The sequence below is a fragment of the Hypanus sabinus genome, chromosome 2 (genome assembly GCF_030144855.1).
Source record: "Hypanus sabinus isolate sHypSab1 chromosome 2, sHypSab1.hap1, whole genome shotgun sequence".
Lineage (NCBI taxonomy): Eukaryota > Metazoa > Chordata > Chondrichthyes > Myliobatiformes > Dasyatidae > Hypanus > Hypanus sabinus.
The window spans coordinates 207,384,860-207,407,197 of record NC_082707.1 but is presented as its reverse complement, the minus strand read 5'-3'; the positions used below and the strand labels follow the sequence as shown (position 1 = coordinate 207,407,197).

At 43.7% G+C, this 22,338-nt stretch overlaps 1 protein-coding gene across 1 annotated transcript in view; it reads left to right on the top strand.

Annotated features, from left to right (window-relative positions):
• The first annotated feature begins 4,672 nt into the window (after nucleotides 1-4,672).
• LOC132390042 (ubiquitin thioesterase OTUB2-like) overlaps nucleotides 4,673-22,338 on the top strand; it is a 36,396-nt gene continuing 18,730 nt past the window's right edge. Inside the window, exons 1-3 of the mRNA XM_059962632.1 lie at nucleotides 4,673-4,806; nucleotides 17,386-17,478; nucleotides 18,290-18,408. Coding sequence (XP_059818615.1) covers nucleotides 4,795-4,806; nucleotides 17,386-17,478; nucleotides 18,290-18,408 — 224 coding nt within the window. The 5' untranslated portion in view covers nucleotides 4,673-4,794. The remainder of the gene's footprint in view (nucleotides 4,807-17,385; nucleotides 17,479-18,289; nucleotides 18,409-22,338) is intronic.

Below are 22,338 nucleotides of genomic sequence, written 5' to 3'. Positions count from 1 at the left end.
ATAACAATGTACAGCTCCCAAGAGGGTCTTTTTACCCTTGCAGTTGCTTAGCTCTATCCACAATGATTCAACACCTTCTGACCCCATGTCATTTCTTCCTGATGATTTGATTTCACTTTTTACCAGCAAGCAACACCACCCCCTCTGCCTTCCACTGTATCCTTTCGATATAATGTGTATCCTTGGACATAAAAAAAATTGGATAGGTATATGGACAGGAAAGGAGTGGAGGGTTATGGGCTGAGTGCAAGTAGGTGGGACTAGTAAGCGTTCGGCATGGACTAGAAGGGCCGAGATGGCCTGTTTCCGTGCTGTAGTTGTCATATGGTTATATTAAGCTCCCAGCTATAATCTTCTTTCAGCTATAATTCAGATAGGCTTACAGCATCATACCTGCCAATCTGTAACTGTGCTGCAAGTTTATCTGCCTTATTCCATATACTGTATGCATTCAAATATAACACCCTCTTCTGCGTTCACCTTTTTCAATTCTGTTCACCTTTTATGTTACAATTCATCCTGTTGACTACAAGTTCAGAATCAGAATCAAAATCAGGTTTATTATCACCAGCATATGCCGTTAAATTTGTCAACTTAGCAGCAACACTTCAATGCAATACATAATACAGAAGATAATAAATCTCTCTCTCTCTCTATAATATATATGGAATAGATTAAAAATCATGCAAAAACAGAAATAAAATATGTTAAGGAAGTGAGGTAGTGTGGACAGGTTCAATGTCCATTTTGAAATAGGATGACAGAGGGGAAGAAGCTGTTCCTGAATCGCTGAGTGTGTGCCTTCAGGCTTCTGTACCTCCCACTTGATGGTAACAGTGAGAAAAGGGTATGCCCTGGGTGCTGGAGGTCCTTAATAATGGACACTGCCTTCTGAGACACCGCTCCTTAAAGATGTCCTGTGTACTTTGTGGGCTAGTACCCAAGATGGAGCTGACTAGATTTATGAACCTTTGCAGCTTCTTTCGGTCCTGTGCAGTAGCAACCCCCCACCCCCACCAACCCCCATTCCAGACAGTAATTGAGCCTGAGCCTGGCAGAATTCGCTCCACAGTGCATCTATAGAAGTTTTTGAGTGTTTTTGTTGACATACCAAATCTCTTCAAACTCTTTATGAAGTATATTCTTGCCTTCTTTATAACTGCATCAAGGGTTATGGTCAGAGATCTTGACACCCAGGAACTTGAAACTGCTCACTCTCTCCACTTCTGATCCCTCTATGAGGGTTGGTATGTGTTCCTTCATCTTACCCTTCCTGAAGTCCACAATCTACTCCATTAGTTGGTATATCTTGATCCTGTATCCTATTGCGGCGATAGGCAAATTGCAATGGGTCCAGGTCCTTGCTGAGGCAGGAGTTCAGTCTAGTCATGACCAACCTCTCAAAGCATTTCATCACTGTAGATGTGAGTGCTACCGGGCGATAGTCATTAAGGCAGCCCACATTATTCTTCTTAGACACTGGTATAAATGATTGAAAGCAGTCCTGTAAGTGCTCCCTTGTCTATACCTTCTTGGTCCTCACTGCTGGATCTGCAGTCTTCAGTCTCTGCCTATACTCAGGGAGTAGAAGTACAGCCAGGTGATCAGACTTCCCGAAGTGAGGGCGTGGAATAGCACGGTAGGCATTCTCGATGGTGGTGTAACAGTGGTCCAGTGTGTTGTTTCCTCTGGTATTGCAAGTGATACACATGCAGTGTGGAGGGGTGGGTTAGTGGGTGGATATGTATAGGATACATATGGAATCCTATAACCCACTAACCCACCCCTCCACATTCCATATGTATCCTATACATATCCACCCACAAGACAACCCCTCTACAACATACATACTGTACATATAATCCTTTGATATGTTTTCCATAGATGCTGCCTGGCCTGCTGAGTTCCCTCAGCGTTTTGTGTGTGTTGCTGTCAGAGTAGCCTGGGTACATTTGTAGATGGGGGGAATGGGCAGCCACTGCACCAGTGGTGGAGGAGATGTATATTCAAATTGATTGATGAAGTCTCAATCAAGTTGACTGTTTTGCCCTGGATACTGCAGAGCTTTCTGAGAATTGTTGGTGTACATTCACACTGACAAGTGGAGAGTATTCTTCACATGCTTCTATTACTTTGTAGATGCTGGAGTTTGAGACGAAGAGTTATTCACCACAGGATATCCACTCTTAAGATTATGATATTTATGTGGCAAGCCCATTTGAGAATGTTGGGAGTCTCAGTGATAGTAATGACATTGAATGTCAAAAGTAGGATATGTATACGATACATATAGAGTGTGGAGAGATGAGTTATACAGCTCTCGTTACATGCACGTGCAGTTCAGCTCTGTGAGTGATTATACAGAAAGTTTGAAGTTAATAACTCATCTCCTTCTACCTTAGGCTACAAACTTATCAATCACCCCTCATAGATTTTCCACATGCACAGACCTAATTGTATTCAATTTCAATAGTGCAGGTTTGCATGAAGTAGCGCATATTTGACCCTTCGTAAGGACTCTCGGCCCGAAATGTTGACAGTGCTTCTTCCTATAGATGCTGCCTGGCCTGCTGTGTCCCACCAGCATTTTGTGTGTATTGTTTGAATTTCCAGCATCTGTAGATTTCCTCGTGTTTGCTCAATAATAAGCATCTGCTTTGAGAGGCTGGTCAAAGATTACATCTGCAGCTTGCTATCACCCACACTGGACCCTCTACAATTCCTCTCCTGACACAACTGATCAACAGATGATGCAAAAGCCACAGATCTACACACCATCCTTACACATCTGGAAAAGGAAGCTTATGTGAGAATGGACTACAGTTCAGCATTCAACACCATAATTCTCTCCAGGCTTGACAAGAAGCTCAGAGTTCTCTTGACCATGACCCTTGACCCTGCCTTATGCAGCTGGATCCTGGACTTCCTGTCCGATCGCCAGCAGGCGGTAAGAGTGGGCTCCCTCACCTCCACCCCTCTGACTCTCAATACAGGAGCCCCTCAGGGCTGTGTACTGAGTCCCCTCCTTTATTCCCTGTATACCCATGACTGTGTCGCCACCCACAGCTCTAATCTGCTAATTAAATTTGCTGAAGCTACTACACTGATTGGCCTATTCTCAAATAATAATGAGGCAGCCTACAGAGAAGAAGTCATCACCCTGATGTAGTGGTGTTAAGAAAACAACCTCTCCCTCAATGTCACAAAAACAAAGGAGCTGGTTGTAGACTACAGGAGGAATGGAGACAGGCTAACCCCTATTGACATCAATGGATCCGGGGTTGAGAGGGTGAACAGCTTTAAGTTCCCTCAACATCCACATCAACGAGGATCTCACCTGGTCTGTACACACCAGCTGTGTGGTGACAAAGGCACAACAGCGCTTCATTCACCTCAGACAGTTGAAGAAGTTTGGTATGGGCCCTCAAATCCTAAGAACTTTCTACAGGGACACAATTGAGAACATCCTGACTGGCTGCATCACTGCCTGGTATGGGAACTGTACTTCCCTCAATCATAGGACTCTGCAGAGAGTGGTACGGACAGCCCAGCACATCTGTAGATGTGAACTTCCCACTATTCAGGACATTTACAGTGACAGGTGTGTAAAAAGGGCCCAAAGGATCATTGGCGACCTGAGTCACCCCAACCACAAACTGTTCCAGCTGCTACCATCTGGGAAACAGTACCACAGCATAAAAGCCAGGACCAACAGGCTCCGGGAAAGCTTCTTCCACCAGGCCATCAGACTGATTAATTCACACTGATGCAACTGTATTTCTATGTTATACTGACTGTCCTGTTGTACATACTATTTATTATAAATCATTAAAAATTGCACATTGCACATTTAGGTGGAGACACAATGTAAAGATTTTTACTCGTCATGTAAGTAATAAAGTCAATTCAATTCAATATTAATACTGTTTGAGAAATTTTCCACAGATGCTGCCTGTCCTGCTGAGTTCCTCCAGCATTTTGTGTGTGTTTCTCCGGATTTCCAGCATCTGGTGGTTTTCGCTTGTTGGAGATGAGGAGGGTAGTGAATCTCATTGCCAAAGATGGCTGTGGAGTTCAAGTTATTTAAAGCAGAGGTTCTTGCCAGTTAGGGTGCCACAGGATACAGGGAGAAAGAGACTGGGGTTGCCATGGTCCTTTGGTGCAGCAGACTGGATGGACCGAACCCCATGCACCCCTCATACAATCTCTTCTCTCCTGCTGTCTGGGAAAAGGCCCCGAAGCATTCGGCCTCTCTCGACCAGACTATGTAACAGTTTCTACCCCCAAGCTATCAGATTCCTCAATACCCAGAGCCTGGACTGACACCTCGCCCCATTGTCCTGTTTATTATTTATTGTAATGCCTGCACTGTTTTTGTGCACTTTATGCAGCCCTGGGTAGGTCTGTAGTCTAGTGTAGCTTTCTCTGTGTTGTTTATTTTTACGTAGTTCAGTCTAGTTTTTGTATTGTGTCCTGAAGAACGTTGTCTCATTTTCACTGTGTACTGTCCCAGCAGTCACGGCCAAACTCCGCTCCCGGTCTGACGGTAGGAGGCGGAACCTTTAGCAGCTCCACCCTGATTGACTGGTGGACGCTTGAGTGACGGCACCGCTTGTCCCATTGTTGCGAGGCGGCGCCGGGAGTGTCACGTGGGGCGGGCCGGGGCGTCACGTGACGCGGTCACGTGGGGGGCTTTGCGGCGCGGCCGGCGGGCGGGCGGGCGATGTGTCAGCGGCGGGGTGTGCGCCGCCTGTCAGCCCAGAGTGGGAGCCGGCCGGCTGGGGGCGCCTCGCAATGGACGGTGCAGTAAGTCCGAGTTTCTCTTTGCTCCCCACGCAGTGTCTTCGGGGAATGAAATCCTAGGAACAGCTGTTGGGGAAGGTTTGTGTCCAGAGAGCCAGGGCGTGATTGCATTCACCAATGAATGACTGTGATGTAGAGAATTAGCACGTCAGCTTTTCTGAACTACGTTGCTATACTGTGGAACTCAGTATCTGAAACTACAAGGGATGCAGACTCAGTTGACACCCTTAAACGCCCTCTCAAAGCCTAATTATTTCACCTTGCTTTTAATTAACATCTCTTTGTCTTTTATTTTACTGTTTGCACTTTATTCCATTATAAAGCACTTTGAACTGGACCGTATGTACAAAAAGTGCCCAATACATAAGTTATTATTAATAAGTTAGACGTCATTGACATTGTTACACACAGCTGACAAGCAGCGGACGTAATGTGGCTTATTGGCAAATTTAAGTATTGTATGTTCAGTCAGCTGCCAGGCATGAAGATTCAAGTCCTTCATTCCAAACAGGAAGTTTAGGGCGTGTGTGAAAGTCTTCATGTTGAATTTTTTTTTCAAAGGAAGCAATATTGGACTATCAGTTCATGAATTATGATGGTAGCCCAAGATAGTATTGCAGTTGTTTCAGTATCACTGGCAAATGTAAAATGTGTTGTACAGCTGCAGTACAAGTGCATTACATAATAATAACTTAGATTAAGAATATATTAAAAAAGAGAGCAGAAAACAAAAAAATTGTGAGGTAGTGTTCATTGTCCATTCAGAAATCTATTGGTGGAGGGGAAGAAGCTGTTCCTGAACCACCATTTTGATAGCAATGAGAAGAGGGCATGTCCTGGGTGAAGGGGTCCTTAATGATTGATACCATTTTTTTGAGGTATCACTTTTTGAAAGTGTCCTCAATGCTGGGAGTGTCCACAATGGAATTGGCTGAGTTTACAACTTAGCAACTTGTTTTGACCCTGTGTAGTGCCTCCTCTGTACTAGGCGATAATGCAGCCAGTTAGAACGCTCCCTACGTTATTTATATCTGTAGAAATTTGCTAGAGCCTTGGGTGAAATACCAAATTTTCTCAAACTCCTAATGAAATATAGGCGCCTTTGTAATTGCATTAATATGTTGGGCCCAGGATAGCTCCTCGGAGCTGTTGACACCCAGGAACTTGAAGCTGCTAACCTTTCCACTGCTGATCCCTCAATGAGGACTACTGCATGTTCTCTCAACTTCCCCTTCTTGAAGTCCACAATCAGTTCCTTGGTCTTACTGAGCAGGAGGTGGTTGTGTGTGGGAGAAAATATTCACTCTCAAAGAGGAGATGTGGAGAGAAATAGAGAAAAACAATATGAGAATGACGAGAATGAAGTGAGCATCACTGAGTCATGACTGAAAGAAGGTCATAGTTGGTCACGGGCACTAGCCTCCACAGCATCGAGAACACCTTCAAAAAGCAATGCCTCAAAAAGGCAGCATCCATTATTAATGACTCTCATCACCTAGGACCTGCCCTCTTGTCATTGCTACCATTAAAGACGAGGAACAGGAACCTGAAAGACCAGGAAGAGCTTCTTTCCCTCCACCATCAGATTTCTGAATGCACAATGAACCTCTTTTTGAACTATTTATTTAATTTATGATATATGTGTATATGTAACATAAATTTTATATATAATTGTAATTTATAACTTCCTATTATTACTGCTACCATTAAAACAACAAATTTCATGACATATGCCAGTGATATTAAGCCTGATTCTGAGAATGTGTCCAGTTAAAAGTCAGAACTGGGAATAATGTCACTAAGTAAAAGTGTGTTCGCACATTGCAAAGTTCATTTACATTAATACCAGTGAACCCTCCATTTTAAAAGCTTGGATTATGTTTGTTTCTATACCACTTCAATTTTCAGTTAACCTCATTTCATCATGAAAACTATATCCTGTTATATTTTCAGAATTAAGTTAGCAGGAAATATGTGTTCCCCAAATGCAAGTAGCATTCATAGCAGGAATTGCATATGATTATCCACTTCAGATGGAAAAATATAAGGGAGGAATATTTCTTTTTTATTTAACAAAAATTGAAATGAGCTGATCTTCAAAGAAATCTGATGTCTTTGCACATGAGGTCATAGAAGGTTAAAGTACTTGGTGCGAGCAGTAAAGAAAGCGGGACATTGAAACATGAGATTCTGCAGATGCTGAAAATCCAGAGCACCACACACAAAATGCTGGAGGAACTAGCAGGTCTGACAGCATCCATGGAAATGAATAAACAGCTGATGTTTCAGGCTGACACCGACCCTTCGTCAGGAAGTAATAAAGTCCAGGGAATATAAATAATAAGTAAAAATCTAAAAGGTGGAAATTAATTTTATTCGATACTTTGTGTTCAGTTTCTGTGAAGAAAATACATCACAGCCTGTTATGGGAACACCAATGTCTTTGAAAGGAAAATCCAACAAAAGGTAGTGGATTCGGCCCAGTATATCAGGGCAACACCCTTCCAACCATTAAGCATATCTACATGAAATACTGTCGTAGAAAGGTAGCATCCATCATCAGAGATTCCCCCCCCACACTCACTGCTACCTCAGGAGCGAGAGTACAGGTGCCTCAGGACTCTCACCGCCAAGTTACTACCTCTCACCCATCAGTCTCTTGAACAAAGGGCCTGATATCAACACTCTTCTCTGAGCTCTTCCATCAATCAACTTCCCAGCTCTTTACTTCACCTCTCCCAGTTTCACCCGTCACCTACCCCCTTGTACTTCTTCCTCCACTTGCCCCACCTTTGTTCAGTCCTGAAGAAGGGTCTCATCCCGAAACATCGACTGTTTACTCTTTTCCATAGATGCTCCCTGACCTGCTGAGTTCCTCCAGCATTTTGTGTGTGTTGTGTGGATTTCCAGCATCTGCAGATTCTCTGGTGTTTGGGGTAACTACACTTATTTGCCTGTCCAATGATTCACTTTAAGGACTCTATCTTGTTATTTCATGCTCTTGTTACTTATAACTATTTATTTGCATTTGCACAGTTGTCTTCTGCACTCTGGTTGATCTTTCATCAATCCTTTTTACAGTTACTATTCTATAGATTTGACGAGTATGCCCGCAGGAAAATAAATCTCATGGGTGTTTATTGTGAGAAATAAGAACTTCGATGATAAATTTACTTTAAATTTTGAAAATGTGTGCAAAATGCATTTAGAGGTATCTTGTTGCAACCCCAGTTAACATTGTTCATGTCACAAGCTTTATGGTGATATGGGGATTTGTTCCCTGATTTGTTCTACTCTTCCATTGGTGATGACCCAATTTAAGCCGGGTCACACCAACGTACAGAATGGTACAACACTCACAAAAAGCTGGTGGAACACAGCAGGCCAGGCAGCATCTATAAGAAGAAGCACTGTCGATGTTTCAGGCCGAGACCCTTCATCAGGACTAACTGAAAGGAAAGATAGTAAGATTTGAAAGTAGTGGGGGGAGGGGGAAATGCGAAATGATAGGAGAAGACTGGAGGGGGTGGGATGAAGCTAAGAGCTGGAAAGGTGATTGGCGAAAGTGATACAGAGCTGGAGAAGGGAAAGGATCATGGGACGGGAGGCCTCGGGAGAAAGAAGAGAAAGTTAGACTTCCATTGATGCCCCTCCTCCCCTTCTTACCCCATCCCTGACATATTTAGTTGTTTAGTTGTTATTTAGTTTGTCTGTTCTCCATCTCACTCTGGTGCTTCCCCCCCTTTCTCCCGAGTCCTCCCGTCCCATGATCTTTTCCCTTCTCCAGCTCTGTATCACTTTTGCCAATCACCTTTCCAGCTCTTAGCTTCACCCCACCCCCTCCGTTCTTCTCCTATCATTTCGCATCTCCCCCTCCCCCCACTACTTTCAAATCTCTTAGTATCTCTCCTTTCAGTTAGTCCTGATGAAGGGTCTCGGCCCGAAACATCAACAGTGCTTCTCCTTATAGATGCTGCCTAGCCTGCTGTGTTCCATCAGCTTTTTATGTGTGTTGCTTGAATTTCCAGCATCTGCAGATTTCCTCATGTTTACAGAATGGTACATCAGCATTTGTTGTGAGAACACTGCAATAGAGATGACTCCTGTATTATGGCAAACTTCAAAGTAAATTTATTATCAACACACGAATATGTCACCATATACCTGAGATTCAGTTGCTTGAGATTCAATAAATCTATAGAATAATAACCATAATGGGATCAGTGAAGGACCGTCGAACTTGGACATTCAACCAGAGTGCAGACAACAACAAACAGTGCAGATACAAAAAGAAAGAAATAATAATAATAAACAAGCAATAAACAGAGAATGTGAGATGAAGAATCTTTGGAAGTGAGTCCATAGGTTGAGGTAATAGTTCAGTGATGGGGTGAGTGAAGTTATCCCCAGTGGTTGTGAGTTCGGAGGCTCCTGTACCACCTTCCTGATGGTCCTTGGTGGTGGGTGTTCTTAATATTACGTAGAAACAGAAAACCTACAGCACAATACAGGCCCTTTGGCCCACAAAGTTGTGCCAAACAGGTCCCTACCTTAGAAATTACTAGGCTTACCCGTAGCCCTCTTTTTCTAAGCTCCATGTACCTATCCAAAAGTCTTTTAAAAGACCCTGTCATATCTGCCTCCACCACTGTTTCTGGCAGCCCATTCCACACACTCACCACTCTCTGCGTACAAAAACTTACCCGACATCTTCTCTGTATCTACTCCCAATCACCTTAAACTTGTGCCCTCTTGTTGCAGCCATTTCAGCCCTGGGAAAAAGCCTCTGACTATCCACACGATCAATACCTCTCATCGTCTTACACAGCTCTATCAGGCACCTCTCATCCTCCTTCACTCCAAGGAGAAAAGGTCGGGTTCACTCAACCTATTCTCATAAGGCATACTCCCCAATCCAGGCAACATCCTTGTAAATCTCCTCTGCACCCTTTCTATGATTTCCGCATCCTTCCTGTAGTGAGGCGACCAGAACTGAGCACAGTACTCCAAGTGGGGTCTGACCAGTGTCCTATATAACTGCAACATTACCTCTTGGCTCCTAAATTCAGCTCCATGCTTGATAAAGGCCAATACACCGTACGCCTTCTTAACTACAGAGTCAACCTGCGCAGCTGCTTTGAGTGTCCTATGGACTCAGACCCCAAGATCCCTCTGATCCTCCACACTGCCAAGAGGGTTATGGGCTGAGTGCGGGCCAGTGGGACTAGGTGAGAGTAAGTGTTCGGCACAGACTAGAAGGGCCGAGATGGCCTGTTTCCGTGCTGTGATTGTTATATGGTTATATATGATCTTACCATTGATACTATGTTCTGTCATCATATTTGACCTACCAAAATGAACCACCTCACACTTATCTGGATTGATCTCCATCTTCCACTTCTCAGCCCAGTTTTGCATCCTATCAACTTCCTGTTGTAACCTCTGACAGCCCTCCACACTATCCACAACACCTCCAACCTTTGTGTCATCAGCAAACTTACTAACCCATCCCTCCACTTCCTCATCCAGGTCATTTATAAAAATCACAAAGAGTAAGGGTCCCAGAACAGAACCCTGAGGCACTCCACTGGTCACTGACCTCCATGCAGAATATGACCCATCTACAACCACTCTACCTTCTGTGAGCAAGCCAGTTCTGGATCCACAAAGCAATTCCCCTTGGATCCCATGCTTCTTTACTTTCTTAATAAGCCTTGCATGGGGTACCTTTGTACCCAATTATTGGCTTGTCCTTCCTTATATTCATGTTACATCCATCATCTGCTTGTAAACCAGCCAGCTCATCCTGAGCTCTATCATACTGGCTCCCATTTCCCTGCCATATTAGTTTACACCATTGCCAACAGCTCTAGTAAATCTGCTCGCAAGAATTTTGGTCTCCCTTGGATTCAAGTGCAACCCGTCCTTTTTGTGCAGGTCCCACCTGCCCCAGAAGAGGTCCCAGTTATCCAGAAATGTGAATCCCTGCCTCCTGCTACAGAGGCACAGAGAAATCAGCCGTGATGGGATGGCGGAGCAGAAAGGCCTAATGCTCCTGTGTCTATAGTCTTATGGTGTTTAACCGTCATTCCTTTTCACTGCCTCAGTTTCAATGGTCCCACTATCATGGCCCGGTGGTGAAATTGCTTACCCACTTGGCAGTCTTTGCGCTCATCTAGCTGTGCCAGCAGTATCCTGTAGCTGTTGGAAGTCTGCAGAGCCACAAATCCCCATCCTTGCCTCAGTATTTAATCTAGCCAAACATACGACTTTTCTGTTTGGGTTGAAGGGGCATGAGAGGCCACTTGATAGCGGTGGACAAGATGGCAGAGTCAGATAGAGTGGACAGCCAGAGACTTTTGCCCAGGGTGATACGGAATGGCGTAATTTTAAGATGATTGGGAAAAATCATACAGCACAATACAGGCCCTTTGGCCTACAAAGCTGTGCCGAACATGTCCCTGCATGTAGGGGAGATGTTCTTACATGGAGTGGTGAGTACATGAAATGCCCTGAGTGATAGGGACTTTTAAGAAACTGAGAACCTAGCTTGGGATCCACAAACCCCTTGCTTAATGGCATTGGTTCATGGCATAAAAAAGTTGGGAACCCCTGCCTTAGATAGGTACATGAATGATAGAAGAATGGAGGTCTATATTAGGAGGGAAGGGTTAAATTGATCTTAGAATGGGTTAAGAGGTCAGCACAACATTGTGGGCTGAAGGGCCGGTATTGATCTAAAAGCTGTATTTGAAGACACCAGATAAGGTGAGGGAACACCAATAGGATAATAAGAAACATTAGAGAATTTGTTTCTTTGTGTCATTAAATGATTTTAAATAATTTTATTTCAAGATACAGTGTGGAATAAGCCCAACAACCTGCACCACCCAGCACCTCTTCTGCTCCCCACCCCAATCAAGGGCAATTTACAATGACTGATAAACCTGCGATCCAGAATGTCTTTGGAAACCAGAGCGCCCGAGGACACCCATGCATTCCACAGGAAAGACATAAAACTCCTTAAAGACAGCTGATCTCTAGTGCCCCGATCTGTAATACTGTCACGCAAACCACTATGCTCTCGTGGTGCCCCTATTTCGTGTCTGCATAACCCTAAAGTAGCTTGTGTGGATAAGAGGGCCTTTGTTTTAATAACTGAGAACTAGAACTGTAAAGCCACAGCAATATTTCTTCAAAAGGGTCTGGTCACCACATTCCTGGAAGGAGATGATTGCATTGATATGGAATGAAGGACATTTATGGAAATGCTTGCAGGTCTGATTAATTTTAGCTTTGGGGGATAAAAATTGGATATCAAGATTGTTTTCTTTGGAGCAGAGTGGGGATTTAATTGGTGTGTAAAATTATTATAGCCCTACTCTAGAGCGATTAAGAAGAAATACATGATATTGATAGAAAAGTTAAAGTTGAATTAAGAATTTTATTTATGCAGAGTATTTTTTATTAATCAAAATATACTTTATTCAAAAATAAAATTATGTACAATAAACCATTCAATGACTCTCAGTCCTTTACAAATGTTTCCATTACAGTCTTTACATTCCCACAGTTTTGCCACCCAGGTGGCACTCTGTTACTTCATACACTTGTTCAGGGGTATACACCCCCCCCCCCCCCCAAACTCCCACAGGAGAAGAACCCTAGACTGTGGTCCTTCCCCACCGGGCCCTTGCGGTGGCTGCAGCGAGTTTGAGTGCGTCCCTCAGTATGTACTCCTGCAGCCGAGAATGTGCCAGTCGGCAGCATTCCCCCACGGACATCTCCGTGTGCTGGTAGACCATCAAGTTTCGGGCCGACCAAAGAGCGTCTTTCACTGAGTTGATGATCTGCCAGCAGCACCAGATGATGGTCTCCATATGCGACCCCGAGAACAGCCCGTAGATCAGAGTCCTCTGTTACGCAGCTGCTGGGGATGAACCTCGACACTGTCCCTTCCATCCTCCTCCACACCTTCTCCGTGAACCCACAGTGTGGAAAGAGGTGGGTCGCCGACTCCTCCTCACTGCAGTCCTCCCGTGGGCAGAGGGGTGTGGAGACGACGTTCCGGGCGTATGGAGGGATCGGACTGGGAGGGCCCCTCTCACTGCCAGCCAGGCGAGGTCTTGGTGCCTGTTGGTGAGTTCTGGCGATGAGGCATTCTGCCAGATGAACTGGACAGTCTGCTCAGGGAACCACCCCACTGTGTCCATCTCGTCCTTCTCCTGCAGTGCCTGCAGGACCTTACGTGCTGACCACTGTCTGATGGCCCTGTGGTCAAAGGCGTTGACCTGAAAGAACTATTTATGCAGAGTATGTTTTCTGTTTGCGTGGAGAGGGCCATTGAAATGGTGGAAGGAACAAGGCCCTTCGTTAAATCTTTAAAAAGTTTTGGTGCCTTTTACCAAAAGGCTGTTCACCTTTTAATCCAAGGGTGTTTTTTGGAAGTCAGTAAAGAGGCACAAAACTTGTTACTTCACAATTGTTTTATTAAGAGTTAATAGAACAGAGAAAGCTAAGATAGTGCTGCTTTTTGTTTGGGCATTATATACCCAAGATAAGGAAATTCCATTCAAGTCTATAGATAAGAATTTGCCAATTACCATAGAACCATAGAACACTACAGCACAGTACAGGCCCTTCAGCCCTCCATGTTGTGCCGACCCATATAATCCTTAAAAAAAAGTACTAAACCCACACTACCCCATAACCCTCCATTTTTCTTTCATCCATGTGCCTGTCCAAGAGGCTCTTAAATACCCCTAATGTTTTAGCCTCCACCACCATCCCTGGCAAGTCATTCCAGGCAGTCACAACCCTCTGTGTAATTAAAAAAAAACACTTACCCCTGATGTCCCCCCTAAACTTCCCTCCCTTAATTTTGTACATATGCCCTCTGGTGTTTGCTATTCGTGCCCTGGGAAACAGGTACTGGCTATCCACCCTATCAATGCCTCTCATAATCTTGTAGACCTCTATCAAGTCCCCTCTCATTCTTCTACACTCCAAAGAGAGAAGTCCCAGCTCTGCTAACCTTGCTTCATATGACAACACAAGTGAATCTGCAGATGCTGGAAATAAATAAAAAACACAAAATGCTAGCAAAACTCAGCAGGCCAGACAGCATCTATGGGAGGAGGTAATAACAACGTTTTGGGCCGAAACCCAGGAGGGTCCGAAACGTCATTATTACCTCCTCCCATAGATGCTGTCTGGCCTGCTGAGTCCTGCCAGCATTTTGTGTTTTTTACTTGCTTCATATGACTTGTTCTCCAAACCAGGCAACATCCTGGTAAATCTCCTGTGCACTCTCTCCATAGCTTCCACATCCTTCCTATAATGAGGTGACCAGAATTGAACACAATACTCTAATTGTGGTCTCACCAGAGATTTGTAGAGTTGCAACATGACCTCTCTACTCTTGAACTCAATCCCCCATTAATGAGGCCTAGCAACCCATAGTCCTTCTTAACTACCCTATCAACCTGTGCAGCGACCTTGAGGGATGTATGGATTTGAACCTCAAGGTCCCTTTGTTCATCCACACAGTTAAGTAACTGACCATTAATCCTGTACTCAGTCTTCTGGTTTGTCCTTCCAAAATGCATGACCTCACACTTGTCCGGATTGAACTCCATCTGCCATTTTTCTGCCCAACTCTGCAGCCTGTCTATATCCTCTTGTAACCTTCGACAACCTACAGCTCCATCTGCAACTCCTCCAATCTTAGTGTCATCCGCAAACTTACTCACCCATCCTTCCGCCTCTCTATCCAGGTCATTTATAAAAATCACAAATAGCAGGGGTCCCAGGACAGATCCCTGCAGCACTCCACTAGTCACCGACCTCCAGGCAGAATACTTTCCTTCTACAACTACCCTCTGCTTTCTTCCTTTAAGCCAATTTTTTTATCCGAACAGCCAAGGTTCCACTTATCCCATGACTCATGATTTTCTGGATGAGTCTCTCATGAGGGACCTTGTCAAATGCTTTGCTGACGTCCATGTAGACCACATCCACTGCCCTACCCTCATCAATTTCTTTTGTTACCTCTTCAAAAACCTCAGTCAGACTTGTGAGGCACGATCTTCCCTTCACAAAGCCATGTTGACTATCCATGAGTAGACTGTACTTCTCCAAATCCTCGTAGATCCTATCCTTAAGAATCCTTTTCAGTAGTTTGCAGACTACCAACGTAAGACTCACCGGTCTATAGTTCCCAGGTTTCTCCCTATTACCTTTTTTAAACAAAGGAACTACATTTGCCATTCTCCAGTCCTCTGGCACTTCCCCTGTAGCCAAAGAGGATTCAAAGATCATAGCTAATGCTCCTGCGATCTTTTCTCTCAATTCTCACAACAACCTGGGATGTATCATATCCGGCCCTGGGGATTTATCAATCTTAATGTTTTTAAGAAGATCCGGCACTACTTCTTCCTTAATCTCCACATTGTCCAGCACATAGGCCCACTCTACTTCGACCTCATCCTGATCAAGATCCTTTTCACTTGTGAATACTGAAGCAAAGTATTCATTTAAGACCTCCACAACTTCCTCTGCCTCCAGGCATATGTTGCCTTCTTAATCCTTTAGCGGTCCCACCTTCTTTCTCATCATCCTCCTATTCTTCACATATGCATAGAACGCCTTGGGGTTCTCCTTAATTCTACATGCCAAGGCCTTCTCATGCCCCCTTCGAGCTCTCCTAAGTCCTTTCTTTAGATCCTTCCTGGCTACCCAATATTTCTCATAAGCCCCTCCTACTTCCTGCTTCTTCTATCTAACATATGCTTCCTTTTCCCTCTTGATGAATTGTCTCACATATTTCGTCAGCCTTGGTTCCCTTCTCATACCATTTTTTCCTTGTCTCAGTGGGACAAACCTTCCCTGAACCCTGCTCAAGTGGTCCCTAAACTTCTCCCACATTACTTCTGTGTTTTCCCCTTTGAACATCTGTTTCCAATTTACTCTTGCTAGTTCCTGCCTCATAACCTTCAAAGTTAGCCCTTGCCCAGTTACCCACTTTACCATTTTGTCTGATTTTATCTCTTTCCAATTAGAAAGAACTTGGAGTGAATCTCTGTAATTCACTATCATGGAAAGTGGTAGAGGCAGAATAATTAGAAATCTATAAGGTGGATTTAGCTAATTATTTAAAAGACCAAGGAATTGATGCTGTGGGGATCTGGCAAGGAAGAGGAGTTGAGGCCAGTTTTGGTAGTGTACCAGTCATCACTGAAAGGAGGAGGGTTGGCCATGGGGCTGGCTAGCAACTCCATCCTGTAAAATCCCAGAGCAACAGAAATGCCAAAAGAAGCTCCAAGGATCTTTAATACTGTTTGCCTGCTACAGCACTGTTACATGCACTGGCGAGAGGCTGTGCATTGTATCGCCGACTGAGGCCAGGGACTTTGTGAAAGGAGTGTCATTACAGAAGAAACAGTGAAGTGAGTGGCATTAAATAATCTCTTTAATGGGCCTCACTTCAAACAAAAGACTCGGAGACAATTTGAAAGACTGACCCGGGATTTTTATTGTCAAAGTATGCATGTATAATACAACTTAGATATTTGTCTTATCCAGATGGCCATTAAACACAGAAAGACCATGGGTACTGATAAAACAAAGGCATCAACTCCCCCCACCCCTGACTGGCATGAAAAAGAAATGAAACAAAACTTGCAGATCCCCAAAAAAACTTAAGCTTTTTAAATTGTTCACCATGTACAAGCTCCATTGATGGAATACTTGGCAGACATGACATTGAAACTTTCAACAATTGACACTGCAAGGGAGAGAAATAATATTTCTACCCATCAGCTCCAACCTTCTTTCTTCATTCCCCTCCCTCCCCCGCCCCATTCTGGAGATCCTGGAGTCTTCCCCATCCTTTGGAGTCCTGATGAAGGGTCTCAGCCTGAAACATCAACTGTTTGTTCATTTCCGTGGATGCTGCCTGACCTGCTGAGTTCCTCCAGCATTGTGTGCGTGTGAGCAATAGTATGTTATATTTTTGTTGAATTATCAGAATCAGCTGTAATATTGATATATGCTGTGAAATTTGTTATTTTGAGAGCAATACAGTGCAATACACAACATGTACTGTAAGTTACAAGAAGAAATACATTAAAAAATAAGTAGTGCAAAAACCTGTGGTGCCGAGGTTAGTATAGCGGTGAGCATGACACTATTAAAGCTCAGGGTGTCAGGAGTTCAGAGTTCAATTTTGGCACCCTTCTTTAAGCGGTTTTTGTACGTCCTCCCAGTGGAATGTGTGGGTTTTCCCCAGATGCCCCAGTTCCCTCCTACAGTCCAAAGTCATAGTTGTCAGGTTAATCAGTTATTGTGAATTGTCCTGCAGGGTTCATCTGAGTTGTAGGGTTGCTGGGCTGGCATGGCTCAAAGGGCCAGAAGGGCCTACTCCATATGGTATTGCTAAATAAAGTAAACACATTAAAATAAAAGAGATCAAAGTGGTGAACAAAATCAGCAGTAAGTTTGGATTTTGCTGTGACTTGTTTGTCCTTTGAGTACCAAATTCGCTATTGAAGTGAGTGTTATTTTTCTGTTTTATGTACGTAGTGTGGACCTGTATTGATAGTCTCTGATCGAAGTGAAATACAAGCTCTTGGAGATGAACATCCTGAAGACAGAATTTATCAACAAAAAGTACAGGTATGATTTTAATTTTAAATTATGTGAAGGACAATATTGCTGTTTTTCATCTCACGAATTAAATTGTACAGTAAGTCACTAGCTGTGTCAATCAGAATCGGGTTTAATATCACTGGAATATCTCATGATATTTATTTTGTGGCAGCAGTATGTTGTAATAAAGAAAAAGTGTTTACACATGTGTAATGCAAACAAAACATGTCTCCCTATGGTACTCTTTGGGAGAGTCTGGATTTTACTGCAACTTGTGGATTGCATGCACGTGGGACAGAGAGTACAGTCACATCTTTTAAAAAATTTTTTGCCTGGATTTGCATTTTTGCCAGAGTTTTAAGTGAATAGCTTAGAAACACACACAAAATGCTGGAACTCAGCAGGTCGGGCAGTACCAATGGAAATGAATAAACAGTCGACGTTTCGGGCCGAGTCTCTTCTTCAGGACTGGGAAGGAAGGGGGAAAGATTCCAGAATAAAAAGGTGAGGGGAGGGGAAGCAGGGCAGCTAGCAGATGGTGGGTGGGAAAGATAAGGGGCTGTAGGGGACCCAGGGGAGGTGATAGGTGAGGAGCAGAGGCAAGAGGCCAGAGTGGGGAATAGAAGAGGGAAGAGGGAGGGGAAAAAATTACCAAAAGGAGAAATCTATATTCAGGCCATCAGGTTGAATGCTACACAGACAGAATCTGAGGTGATGCTCCTTCACCCTGACAGTGGCCTCAAAGAGGAACGGGAATGGGAAGCCCATAATACACTGTACTGCATGTCCCTTTCATGTCGCCTGCAAATGTATAGTCATCTTTTTCTTTTTCATTCAGGATATCAGTAAAAAGTATGCTTTCTTCAGAAGGACACTTGGTGATGGAAACTGCTTTTATCGGGCACTCAGCTTTGCTTATCTGGAATCAATGCTTGGAAACAACAAGGGAATCAAAAAGTACGTTATTTTGTTTTTAATTTTTTATTCAGAGATACAGCATGGAACAGATACTTCCAGTGATTTGAGCTGTGCTACCCAGCAATCCCTGATTTTACCCTATCCTAATCAAAGGACAGTTTACAATGACCAATTAGCTTACTACTCAGTACGTCTTTGGACTGTGAGAGGAAACCAGAGCACTCGGAGGAAACCCACACATTCCACGGGCATTTTCTTGGGCGTTAACCAACGCTAACTATGTGAATATTATTGATGAGAAAGCTGACTTGCAGGTATAAATATGAACATGAGATTAATATCTACGAGCAGAATTATGCAACTCAGCCCACTTAGACTGCTCTGCTATTTCATTGTGGCTGATCTATTTTCCCCTCAACTCCTTTCTGATGCCTTCTCCCCATAAACTTTGACTCCCTAATTAATAGAGTCATAGAAAAGTAGAGCACTGAAACAAGCACTTCTGCCCATCTCATCTGTGCTGACCCTTTTAAACTGCTTACTCCCATTGGCCTGCACTGGGACCGTAGCCCTCCATACCCCTACCATCCATGTACCTATCCAAACTTCTCTTAAATGTTGAAATGAAGCCTACATGCACCACTGTGCTGGCTGGTTAGATAGCTCAGCAATCTATCAACCTCCGCTTTAAATATACCCAATGACTTGGCCTCTACAGGTGTCTAATTGCTAAGGCTAGGTGCTGTTTTGACCTTTGTTAAACGGCAGAACTATCACTGTTATTGCAGTTAAAACACATATCCAAGGAAGTGAAATGGAGAGGAAGGCTCAAAGGCTTCGTGCTTTTTTTGTCATAATAGTTTTGCCATCAGTGCTTGAAGTACATAATGCATTTACATTGTGAAAATGAATACTGAAAAGCCCAAAGAAACCACTTGTAATTGTTAATTTCCTGATCCAAGTGTTGTTTTTTGTATAGCTAATGGTCAGTATTTCAATATTAACAAGAGAATGGACATCACATTCTCAGGAAGATAATGATAGAGATATACAGCACAGAAATTGGCCCTTCAGTGCACTGAGTCTGTACCGACTATCCTTCAACAATAATTATCCATTTTATCCTTTGTTTTCACATCATTCCCTTTAGCTTATCCCAGTTTCTATCACTCACCCACACATTTACATTGGCCAATGAACCTACCAATTCACATATCTTTTCAGATTTTTTTTTGACAAACATGTGTTGTTTTCTGTGGACAATAGACAAAAGACAGTAGGTGCAGGAGTAGACCATTCGGCCCTTCTAGCCAGCACCGCCATTCACTGTGATCATGGCTGATCATACACAATCAGTACCCCGTTCCTGCCCTCTCCCCATATCCCTTGACCCCGCTATCTATAAGAGCTCTACCTAACTCTCTCTTGAATGCATCCAGAGACTTGGCCTCCACTGCCTTCTGGGGCAGAGCATTCCACATATCCACCACTCTCTGGGTGAAGAAGTTTTTCCGCATCTCTGTTCTAAATGGCCTACCCCTTATTCTTAAACTGTGGCCTCTAGTTCTGGACTCACCCATCAGCAGGAACATGCTTCCTGCCTCCAGAGTGTCCAATCCCTTAATAATCTTGTATGTTTCAATCAGATCCCCTCTCATCCTTCTAAATTCCAGTGTATACAAGCCCAGTTGCTTCAATCTTTCAACATATGACAGTCCCGCCATTCCGGGAATTAGCCTTGTGAACCTACACTGCACTCCCTCAATAGCAAGAATGTCCTTCCTCAAATTTGGAGACCAAAACTGCACACAATACTCCAGGTGGGGTCTCACCAGGGCCCTGTACAGCTGCAGAAGGACCTCTTTACTCCTATACTCAATTCCTCTTGTTATAAAAGCCAGCATGCCATTAGCTTTCTTCACTGCCTGCTGTACCTGCATGGTTGCTTTCATTGACTGATGTACAAGAACACCTAGATCTCATTGTACTTCCCCTTTTCCTAACTTGACTCCATTTAGATAGTAATCTGCCTTCCTGTTCTTGCCACCAAAGTGGATAACCTCACATTTATCCACATTAAACTGCATCTGCCATACATTTGCCCACTCACCCAACCTGTCCAAGTCACCCTGCATTCTCATAACATCCTCCTGACATTTCACACTGCCACCCAGCTTTGTGTCATCAGCAAATTTGCTAATGTTACTTTTAATCCCTTCATCTAAATCATTAATGTATATTGTAAACAGCTGCGGTCCCAGCACCGAACCTTGCGGTACCCCACTGGTCACAGCCTGCCATTCCGAAAGGGACCTGTTAATCACTACTCTTTGTTTCCTGTCAGCCAGACAATTTTCAATCCATGTCAGTACTCTGCCCCCAATACCATGTGCCCTAATTTTTCCCACTAATCTCCTATGTGGGACTTTATCAAAAGCTTTCTGGAAGTCCAGGTACACTATATCCACTGGCTCTCCCTTGTCCATTTTCATAGATACATCTTCAAAAAACTCCAGAAGATTAGTCAGGCATATTTTCCCTTCATAAATCCATGCTGACTCGAACTGATCTTTCTACTGCTATCCAAATGTGTCGTAATTTCCTCTTTTATAATTGACTCCAGCATCTTTCCCACCACTGACATCAGGCTAACTGGTCTATAATTCCCTGTTTTCTCTCTCCCTCCTTTCTTGAAAAGTGGGACAACATTAGCCACCCTCCAATCAGCAGGAACTGTTCCTGAATCTATAGAACATTGGAAAATGATTACCAATGCGTCCATGATTTCTAGAGCCACCTCTTTAAGTACCCTGGGATGCAGACCATCAGGTCCCGGGGAGTTAACAGCCTTCAGACTCAACAGTCTATCCAACACCGTTTCTTGCCTAATATAAATTTCCTTCAGTTCATCCTTTACCCTAGTTCCTTTGGCCACTATTACATCTGGGAGATTGTTTGTGTCTTCCCTAGTGAAGACAGATCCAAAGTACCTGTTCAACTCATCTGCCATTTCCTTGTTCCCATAATAAATTCACCCGTTTCTGGCTTAGTGGAGCTGCGGAGGCTGAGGGGAGATCTGATAGAGGTTATAAGATTATGATAGAGTAGGCATACAGTGTCTTTTTCCCCTCGGGGTTGAAATGTCTAATGCCAGAGGGCATGAATTTAAGGTGAGAGGGAATTTTTTCGTGGTGGGTAACTGGAACGTGCTGCCTGGGGTGTGATAGAGGCAGAAACATTGGGGACCTTTAAGGGACATTTAGATAGGCATGTGGATGTGAGGAAAATTGAGGGATATGGACATTGTGTAGACGGAAGAGATTCGTTTAGGTAGCCATTTGATTACTAATTTAACTGGTTCGGTACAACATTGTGGGCCGAAAGGACTGTTCCTGTGCTATACTGTTTTATGTTCAATGAGACATGGGAAAAGCTTGATCGGTCACAGGCAAAGTCTGTACATAATAGAGAAATGTGTCTCTACTAGCTGTGCCACCCTTACACGTTTGTTATTGGAATTGGTTTATTATTGTCACATGTACTGAAACATACCATTACTTTGCATACTGTTCAGACAGTGCATTGAGTTCAAATAAGGGAAAACTAACAATACAGAACAAAAACTTGAGATACAAAATGTCTGTATGGACTTCTTTGGTGGCTTAATGGAGGGATTTTAAAAGGTGGTAACACATACAAAAGGCTGGAGGAACTCAGCAGGTCAGGCAGCATCTGTGGAAATGAATAGACAGTTGATGATTTTGGCCGAGACCCTTCTTTTCCATAGATGCTGCCTGACCATCTGAGTTGTGGGTGTTGTTCTGGATTTCCAGCATCTGCAGAACCTCATGTCTCTAAAGGGTGGTGATGTGTTCCCATTTTACTGTATTGTAGTAGAGGACAGGCCATTTGAGCTGACCACAATATCATTTCCACATCCCTCGATTTTCTGCCTGTTCCTGCTGTAAA